Genomic DNA, 10,212 nt, shown 5'->3' with positions numbered 1-10,212 from the left:
TTTATATGATATAATGCATTACATGTTAAGAATGTTTCTGCATATGTACCAAGATGATCAAATAAACCTTAACCAGGGTGGCCAAAGTGACAGGAGTGGGTAGCTCCAGTGCCATAGAGACCAGAAGTAAGGCATCGGGGGTGCTCCAAGGCTTCGCTCTGGGCATGGATATCTACTTCACGAAGCAAGAGGATGGTCCAAAGCTGAAGAAAGGACTGAAGTACAAGTTTGGGGAAAAAACTCAGTGGCTCAGCAGCTGAATGAACGGCTGGATGAAGTGTTCGAGGCCGAAGACGAGCTAGTGGAAAATAATCTCTTCCTCTGAGGTGGAGGAGACGGAGAAAGAGGATGAGGAGCCAAATCAATGTTTATTTGTGAGGTGAAAATAATATAGGGTGTAAACTGTACATGAAATTCTTACTTGGAAGCTCTCAACATTCCAGTAACGTTACACGTTGTCAAAAATATTAGCAATAAAAAAGTCATACAAAATATGTAGGAAAAAAAAAAAAAATTGTTATATTTTATTCTAAACTATGTTATATTCTATTAATAGTTGAGATTGTCTGTGAATAAGAAGGCATGAGGTTGTTAATCATGATTTGTCAGGACTCTTGACAGCTGCTTTTCCAGATGTAGATATTTTTACTAATAACTTCAACAAATGCGCCACTTGATTGACTCAACCTCAAAATATGTAATAAACAAATAACCTTGAATTCATTATATTTACATCTGTCAGCAAAATTGAGAGACAATATTTTTGCTCAAACTATTTTTTTCAAATGATCTTTCTAAAGAACCATTTCAATATTGTCACGTATACCAAACATTAGGAACACATTCCTAATATTGAGTTGCACCCCCCCTTTCACTCCCAGAACAGCCTCAATTCGTTGGGGCATGGACTCTACAAGGTGTTGAAAGCGTTCCACAGGGATGCTGGCCCATGTTGACTCCAATGGTTCTCACGGTTGTGTCAAATTGACTGGATGTCCTTTGGGTGGTGGACCATTCCTGATACACACGGGAAACTGTTGAGTGTGAAAAACCCAGCAGTGTTGCAGTTCTTGACACAAACCAGTGTGCCTGTCTTGCCCATTCCCCCTCTGAATAGTATACATACACAATCCATGTCTCAATTGTCTCAAGGCTTAAAAATCCATCTTTATTCTGTCTCCTCCCCTTCATCTACACTGACGTGAATTTAACAAGTGACCTCAATAAGGGATCATGGCTCTCACCTGGATTTACCTAGTCAGTCTGTCATGGAAATAAACGGTGTTCTTAATGTTTTGTATACTCAGTGTATATCTGTACTATACATTTGTTAAAAATGTCAAATAAATTGACATTTTTATTTTTTACTACCCACTAGACCCCGACTTTGAATACCACTGGTCAAATGGAACAGTAACATTGTCTGTTTCTCAAATGGCACCATATAGGGCTGTGGTCAAAAGTAGTGCACTACATGGGGAATAGGGTACTAGTTTGATGTACCATAGACAATGGAGAACTCAATGACCTCCACTACTTCTTTATTTGGCTTTTCAACCACCAGGTGGAGAGATTGGACATGTATTCAATTGTAATAATGAGTTGTCATCAGAATATAACTAAACCATATCTGTTTATAAAATGGAAATTAAGTTACCACAATTTTCGTTTTAATCTGTTGATTAGTTACCGTTGATTCGTCTTCAGTTAAGTTAATAAAGACACTCGAATCATTGAGGACAAATAATCTTTGGAAAAGAGACTCCTCTAGAAATTCAACGTGTCCTTTTCTACCATAAGTAATGGGTGTATTAAGGCTGAAAAACAATTTGATCACTTTAGACAAGTTATAATACATTTTGATCGATCTTAGATTGACTTTTATCTAACTTTGTGAAGTAGTCTACTCTACACATTGCAGTCCTTCGTTTTGTGGGCAACAAGTTTCACGTAATCAAACGTAATACACTGGCTTTTTTAGATTGGAAATACAAGTTACCTATGTAAACATTAATTTCCTCTTCAATCTTAATTCAATGTATTCATGTTCATTTGACCTACATTTCGTCGGTTACACTATGGCCCTGGACCTATTTATTTCCAACGAGCGGAATAACGATCTAAACCAATCAGAGGCAGTAACGGGATCGGAGTGATACACCACAGCGCTGTTTGACGGAAGGATACACTTGGGTGTGATGCGGGACTATAAATAATCATGTGACCTCGTTCGACCGTTGTTTCTCTGTGACATTCAACGTTATTTCGTAGCATTCCGAGCGCTCAGTTCTCCTTCGCAAAATGGCAGTTTAACGTGCAGCGGCTTATCCAGCAGCGGCAACAACCCGGCAGTGCAACGGTCAAGCACTGGCTTTTTTACGCAAAATGGCGTAAGTAAAAATTATACATATTTCTTCTCAGAAAATGTAAAGTCAGTCACATGTCAGCTGTCGGGCAGGTGTGGCTGGCAAGCAGGCTTGGGAAGTTGTTGTTAGCGTTCTAGCTAGCTAACTCTACAATACAATAGCTTATACTGTTTGCTAACTTTACTTCAGATATTTGATATGTCATACTGTCAGCTAGATTTGGGCTGTCTTTGGCACCTACCCAACTGTGGAAATAGTTACTCGTATCAACTGTCTGCCTGAAATAACCAACGTTAGACAGCATATGCTAACGTTATTCAGTGTCGGCGTTTCAGTGCCTTTCAACAAAGTGACAATAAAACCACGTGGATCCCGTGCCATCTTACAGTGGGCCATTTTTAAACCGATATCTACGTCATAACTAATCAACTACTACCTTCTCATATTGAATAACAATCTTGTTATGATTTTTAACTAATGTTATTAAACCCAGGCTCATACATGGAAGAAGTTACTATGGCAGAGATGGCAACGTGGCACTTTCAAAATGGCGTACTTTGGTCCTCTTGCTTTCTACTTTCCTTTCATGACCAGATGGTTGTTGTGAAAATGGCGGTATCCTCACCCTCCCCTCTCCGTTTCCATAGTGAGTCAGCGAGGAGGCGGCGTTACCGGTCACATCATGACCAAATTAGGCAACGTTATCCCGTGGCGGTGGGCGGGGAGTTTACCAGCAATGACGGAATTTCCACTGAAGTATTAGACCAGAATCTCTCGTACTATTTTGTGAAATACATGAATGCGTTTTAGGAGATATTAAGTCAAAAGTTATCGACTCGACTTGTTCCTTTAGCACTTAGTTGAACAAATGGCCTCAAATTTACCAGGAAACGACCGAATGTTACCGTTGACTAGGTCACTAGGACATAACTTCAGATACCACAGGTTTTACAAGATATCTCTAGCAGACTGTTTTCATGTGTATTTCCCAGACACATACTTCCTCTTAAAATACTTCCTCCTAACACTGAGGCATTTGTTTATTTGTCCCTACCTTGGTGGGTGGGAGGAGTTTGAATCGGTGCATTGTGCCTTGCTCAGTCCAACTGTGAAGCCAGCTCAAAACAAAAGTGACATAAATAAGCATGTGGAGTGATGTGTAGGATTCTGTGTTTTCACATGCAAAGTGATTGCTTTTGATAAATGGTGCATCTGCCTTCAAAGTGAAAACTAGTTAAATATTTATTATATGGAGAAGCGATGTATGTTTCTGGAAGACACACCATGCTGCCTTTGTTGACAACATGACAGCTGCACAGATTGTTTGATTTGTCAAGGGCGCTCCTCCCTCCCCACTTTCTCCCTGCGTGAAGGACTATTCCCCGGTTCAACCCAGGCCGGCGTAATAGAACTTCCTCGATGGGTGTTACAATGAGGGTAGTCAATGAGTAGCACCATTTAACTGACACCATATATTGATATGATAACCTATCCCTCAAAACAATGACATGTGGCAAAGACATTATCTTGAAGAACGATCTGACCTTAAAGGCCTTGTCCTCTTATAATCTCCACCCGGCACAGTCAGGAGGACTGGCCACCCCTCAGAGCCTGGTTCCTCTAGGTTTTTCCTAGCCACTGTGCTTCTACATCTGCATTGCTTGCGGTTTGGGGTTTTAGGCTGGGTTTCTGTTTAAGCACTATGTGACATCAGCTGATTTAAGAAAAGAAAGCGGCTTTATAAATAAATTTGTATTGATTATTTTCCATTTTATGTAGCCTAGCTATGATGGTACTAAGGCCCTGTCATACATGACATCTCACCCCTATCCCTCCTTCTCTCCTACAGTATGTGTATGTCTACCGGAGAGAATGGGATAGGCAAAATACATTTCTGTTGCTCATGTAGTAAATGGACCAATAAAGTAATGTTCTCTCCTCTGTGGAACTACTTGTCATACTGCAATTTGTAACCCCTATCCCTCCATCTCCTTTCTGCTTCCAGTTCTCTCAAACCAACCACCCTCAGCTCTGCTGTTGTCTACCACAGCACGATATCACCGTTCCCCCTAACGACGACAACGTCCGAAGACTCTCTGTTATCCCGTTATAGTACCCTGTTACTGTTGACAGCCACCAGAAGAAGCAGTCATGTCCCTGTTGACTTCCCAACTGGTCTTGGAGGACGTTGGGGCCCTGTTACTGGACAACTGGTTTCTGACGGCTGACCCCATGGGGCCCCGTCTGGACCAAGATGAAGAGGATGATCTACCCCCCTCTCTCTCCTCCTTCTCTCCTTCCCTCTCTCTCTCCAACTCTTCTGCCTCTTCCCTCTCTCCCTCCTCTTTGTTTAGTTTGTCTCCTTCCCCCTCCCATCTCTCGTCCTCCGACTCCCTGCCTCCATCCCCTCGTCCCTCATTCCTGGGGAGCACCAAGGCCGGATCCGGGGTAGAGGACCACCTGATGCCGTTGACTCCGTGGCTGGACTCCAGCGAGCTGCTCCATGCCCACATGGGAACAAATGTCTGCAGAGGTGAGAACACAGCTGAAAAGAAAACCACAACAAAAACACACAGCTCAAGTGTTGCAAAAGACATACAAACTCCTCCTTTGTTTGCTGACTAACCCTATACGTTGTTCCATCTGTGGTGTTATCACATCTATTAGGCTTAAACCTATCATTTTAAGCAATCCCCCACCTACGCTCTCCCCTGGGCTCGGTTTGTCATAAACAGTTGCCCGATACCAACGTGTATGGTAATCATTAACCATAGAGGTCGTTAGTAACTACCGGTATTACCCGTTTGCACATCCACACATGATGACAAGCCACCCATCACCCGAACAAACTGGTTTGTCCCAGATTTCCTGGCTATTAATGTAAAACAAGACTAGTGTCAGTGGTGCTTTTCTTCCTGTTGTACAGACAGGAAACATTTTGGCAAACAATAGGGTTTTATAGCAGGGTTCCGGTATCAGCAACTTCAATGTCCCTTCAAATCATGATTAGACTGGAATATTGTCTTTCAGAGCAGGTTTTTGTTTGGGAAAGGACTTGTTTCAGAGGACCGAATTTTTATTTTATTTTTTTCTTCTTTCTGTTATCGCTGTACAATAATTATTAAAATTGTCATGTCATGAACATTGAGTATAATATGTTGTATATTTAGATGGAATTAACTTATCGCTTCTTCCCCAGGTGATGCGTTTTCGGGCATGGACTGGATGGCTGAGAAGATAGACCTGAGTGACTTTGACCTGGACTCTCTGATTGGCTCCTGTTGTTCCGACGCCCCGCCCAGTTCCCCCGAGGAGCTCCTGGCCTCCCTGGAGACCCGAATGGACCTAGACCTGATGGACCCCTTCACCGCCCCAATCCCTGCCCCACACGAGGTGCTCTCCCTGGGCATCCCTCTGGCCGACCTCCCCTCCCTGGAGCTCCCTGAAGAAGAGGTAGGGGATGAGGTCAGAGGTCCTGTGGTGACGGTTCAGGATCAAGAGGTCGTGGTGAAGTCTGAGCCACAGTCTCCAGCACCCCTCTCCATGGGGTATACCCTCGAGCTGGGGAGCGAAGTGGACGTTGATGTCTTGGAAGTCAAGACCATCCACACTCCAACTACCATCATCTCTGAGCCCAGCGACAGCCTCCAGACCACCGCCCCTATCGTCCTCTCCCTCCTGCCCTCAGGCCACTTCGTGGTAGTCCTCTCCCCTAAAGAGGAGCCAACCATCCTCCCCACATCAACCCTCTCAGCCTCCAGTAGCTGTGATGAGCAGTCTGATGACAGCGACTCCGGCATCGACTCTGTATCCGGCTCCCCTCCTCACCACCCATCTCCCTCTCCTTCTCCCTCCATAGCCGGGTCCTCCAGGACCAAACCTTACTCCAAACCTGAACCTGAGACTACATCCCCCACAACCCTCAGCGGTAAGGTCAAATCAGTATCCGGGGCGCCCAAGGTCGTGGAGAAGAAGCTCAAGAAGATGGCGCAGAACAAGACGGCAGCGACACGTTACCGACAGAAGAAGAAGAGCGAACAGGAAGTGCTGAGTGCAGAGTGTTCCGAGCTGGAGCAGAGGAACCGTGAGCTGGCAGAGAAGGCTGACGGCATCAGCAGAGAGATCCAGTACCTCAGAGATCTGATGGAGGAGGTCCGCTCAGCGAAGAACAGGAAGAAGACCACTGTTAGTGTGGCGTAGTCAGTGGAAATTATGGATAGAAGGAAGGCAAGAAGGGGGAATGCATAGAATGAGATCCAGTACCTTGTGGAGGAGGGGCTACGTCCTGGTATCCACCCTTCTACCAAAGTGTACGTTTGCATACTTGCTGTCTATGATGGGAAGTGTGCTTTTGCATACTTTGGGAGAAGATTAGAGAATGGAGAAGGCAGTCTGGTAATGGCTAGAAAGATGATAGAAAAGTTGATGAGATTATTATCAGGGGGAGAAGATGCGGGACTGATTTTAGTCAGGCGGAGCATCAGTCATGCTGGTCTGTTCTGTATGAACCCTATTACAGTGTTACACTGGTATACATACACATTATTAAACACACACACACACGTTGTATGGTATTGTCTTGACTAGGCCATGGCTACTGCGTAGGTAGGAAAATGTAGAATTACGACAAAGACAAATTAGTATGGCCACACTTACCAAGATCCAACCCATAACCTTCCCCCAAAATACTCCAGTTTCAAAGACCAGTTACAACAACCCCCCCAACTGTCACCCTACTGTTACTCTTACCCCACTCACCCCTTACCTTCCCCCTTTTTTCTCTTTACCCCACTACTCTTTGACATCCTCTATGCAGCTTTAGTCCAGAAAGGGGCCTCACCCTGTGGCAGATTTTTAATTGTTACACTGAATTCCCTCTGTCACAATGTTATGTTTGGTATGTATATATCTTCACCTGAACTCTACTCTGGCTTCATCAGGGTTTTATTTAACGCTGGATAGTAGGAAACCATCCATCTACTAGACTGTCCTAGACCTAGTTGGCAACTCTAGTGTAGCTTTTAGCTACATGTTTGTTTGGCTTGTATAAATGCTTTGCTATTGTTTACTATTAAAGCTCCTTATTGAATCTCAATTGATCTGTTATCTTTTATTTGGATTAAGAAGTACATGTTAACTATTAGTGGCAAATCTAAATGCCATGACAAACGTACAGTGAAATTGATATGCAAGTTTAGTACAGCACTAGTCGTGTACACATACAACTGATACCATATAAGCGTTGAATCAATTTGATCATGACTAAGCAACAGTACTCTGGTATTTTAAGCCTGTGCAACTGGAATGGCAGGTGATACTGGTCTTGGGAAAAAATATTCATGAAGCATATGAGTAGGAGTGCTGATCTAGGATCTGATCTATGATCACTCCCTACTTTGAAGTTTTATGAATACAGACTGCCACACTCGAGGGCCAACCTAAGCTTCGTGACTATCGGGTCTATTTTAAGCATCTTGGAGTAGGAGTGCTGATTTGAGTTCAGTTTTCCTTTTAAATCACAATGAATAAGAGGACTGATCCTAGATTGGCTCTCGATACATACGGCCCCAGGTATACCTGATTTACATGTAAGATTGCACAAACAGGAAATGGCTGGGTAGTTGGTAGTGCAAACATCCATGCTATAACTAGTACAGCTATACAACTTGTCATTGTGCAATAGCTAATGCAGGGGTTGGCAAGTACACTACTACACGTTTGAGCTTTTAGAGTGATTCGCTTATAATATTTGTTTTTAAATGTTATTTAAATAATTATTAAACAAGCTATTTATCCTTTATTAAACCATAACATATAAGGATATATAGCAGGGATTGTTAACTGGTGGCCCTCACATTTTTTTTCAGAATATATTTTTAGCATTAAAAATTGGGGCATAAAGTAATCAAATCACTAGGAATTCACCTCAAAATGTTATTTAGGAAATCTATTCCCAGGTATTTCCACTCATAAATGGTGACGTGATCTTGTAAGCAAGGTTTTAAATGATTGTTTCCGTCAAATACAATATCTGTTTGGGCTTACGTCAATTTTCAGAGTACAAATGATTAATAATTATCTTCCGGTGCCCTGACCATCCGCTCAAGAAAGAAATGGTCCCGCGGCTGAATCTAGTTGATGATCCCTGTCTATAGAATCTATATAATATCAGTGTTTGTCATTGTGCTTTAAGGGTTAGCCAGTACACCCTGCTTATACTGTGTCATTAGCTGTTTTACAATAACATTTGTTAAAAAATAAATATATCCTTAATTAAACAAGTTAATGACTAATCTTCTGAAAATAAGCCTTGGTGCGAGTTGAGCTATTTCAGAAAGTCTTAGAAAACAGGTTTGAACCGGCCAACATTCGGCACATTTTCGTGCCATTGGCTGAAGGAACAAAACCCAAAATGCAGAAGTGAGACAGAGAAAGGTGTGTGAGTGAGAAAGAGACTGAGTGAGGGCAGGATACTGAGAAGAGTGAAGCACAGCTGTGAAAAAGTCTCACAGGAAAGAATCTCTTGTCTATCTCCCCCATTTGTTTTATCTGAAACCAGACAGACTGAGGGGAAACATTTGTCTCTTTCTCTCTCTCTCTCTGTGTGTGTGTGTGGCAAAAAGTTGTGGGTTGACAGCATGTGTCAGTGAGTGAGAGAGAGAAAAAGGTTGTGGGTTAGTGTGTGAGTATGTGCAATGAAAATAGTGTGAGGTCATTAGACTGAATATTTGTGTGTGTCTATATGTAAGACTAGTGCACGTGTATGCGAGAGTGTCTGTCCAGGTGTACAAACGTTTGTGTGAAAGAGTTCAGTGGGTTGAAAGAAACATGGCGGGCAGATGTGTACGTTTAGCTTGGGCAGTAAAACATCACAGGTTTATTTATTTTACCTTTATTTACAACCATGTAAGCTGGGAGAACAGACACAGTCCACAGTAGTGAGGCCTTCCACTCCTGCACAGGCCCTGATAAGAACCGCCCTTAGAGAGAAAGGGGAGGAGGGAAGGGGAAGGAGAGAGTGAAAACGATAAGGGGAGAGAGGTAGACAGAAAGCTAGAGTTAGCGAGCGAGGGTAGAAGAGAGAGGGAGAGAATAGCTAGTCAGTTGTTCAACTGAAATGTGTCTTCTGCATTTAACCCAACCCGTCTGAATCAGAGAGGGGGGGAGGGGGCCTTAATCGACATCCATGTCATCGCGCCTGGGGAGCAGTTGTTGTTGGGAGTTAACTGCCTTGCTCAAGGGCAGAACGGCAGATTTATCTACCTTGCTGGCTCTGGGTTTTGAACCAGCGACCTTTCAGCAACTGGCCCAATGCTCTTAACCGCTAGATGGAGGGAGAGAGAACAAGTGAGAGGCATGTCAAGCCAAGGCAAATGCCATGCAGGGAATGAATGCCTGTTTGAAATGGGACTTGAAATGGCTCCAGACCTGGGTTCAAATACCATTTGAAATCATTTCAAATACTTGATCTGTGCTTGATTGAGGTTGCCTGTTAAAATGGAACCAATAGAGAAGTCCCAAAAGTGCAAAACCGGCCCACCTGTGACCTGGCACTCCAGGCAAACTAAAGCAAATACTCTATTTGAACGTTTTCAAATAGTATTTGAACCCAGGTCTGAATAGCTCATTAGGAGATCATGGGTGTGAGTGCTGGGATCGACGAAGCGTTTTAAGGCAGGCTGACTGAAGATGAACCTTGACTTGTAGTGTTCATTCCACATGAATCTACTGTTATTTGGTCTGTGTACCAAATGGCACCCTATTCCCCATGGGACCTGGTCAAAAGGAGTGTACTACATAGGGAATAGGGTGCCATTTTGGGATGCAGTCTACCAACCACAATGGG

General features: G+C 43.3%; 1 protein-coding gene across 1 annotated transcript; it reads left to right on the top strand.

Moving 5' to 3' along the window:
• Positions 1–2,226: 2,226 nt before the first annotated feature.
• Positions 2,227–7,461, top strand: atf4a (activating transcription factor 4a). Its single transcript, XM_024408442.2, has 3 exons — positions 2,227–2,390; positions 4,372–4,899; positions 5,566–7,461. Exons 2-3 carry the CDS (start codon positions 4,518–4,520, stop codon positions 6,564–6,566), a joined length of 1,383 nt encoding a protein of 460 aa, XP_024264210.2. The 5' UTR covers positions 2,227–2,390; positions 4,372–4,517; the 3' UTR covers positions 6,567–7,461.
• Positions 7,462–10,212: the final 2,751 nt, after the last annotated feature.

The sequence above is a fragment of the Oncorhynchus tshawytscha genome, unplaced genomic scaffold (assembly GCF_018296145.1).
Source record: "Oncorhynchus tshawytscha isolate Ot180627B unplaced genomic scaffold, Otsh_v2.0 Un_contig_7588_pilon_pilon, whole genome shotgun sequence".
Classification (NCBI taxonomy): Eukaryota; Metazoa; Chordata; class Actinopteri; order Salmoniformes; family Salmonidae; genus Oncorhynchus; species Oncorhynchus tshawytscha.
This window is presented reverse-complemented; position numbering and strand designations above follow the sequence as displayed.

Bases quoted from the DNA above. Each gene is read 5' to 3' on its own strand.
- atf4a (XM_024408442.2), top strand. From the start codon at position 4,518: ATGTCCCTGTTGACTTCCCAACTGGTCTTGGAGGACGTTGGGGCCCTG. The intron at 4,900-5,565 runs GTGAGAACACAG...CTTCTTCCCCAG, and splicing joins GGGAACAAATGTCTGCAGAG to GTGATGCGTTTTCGGGCATG.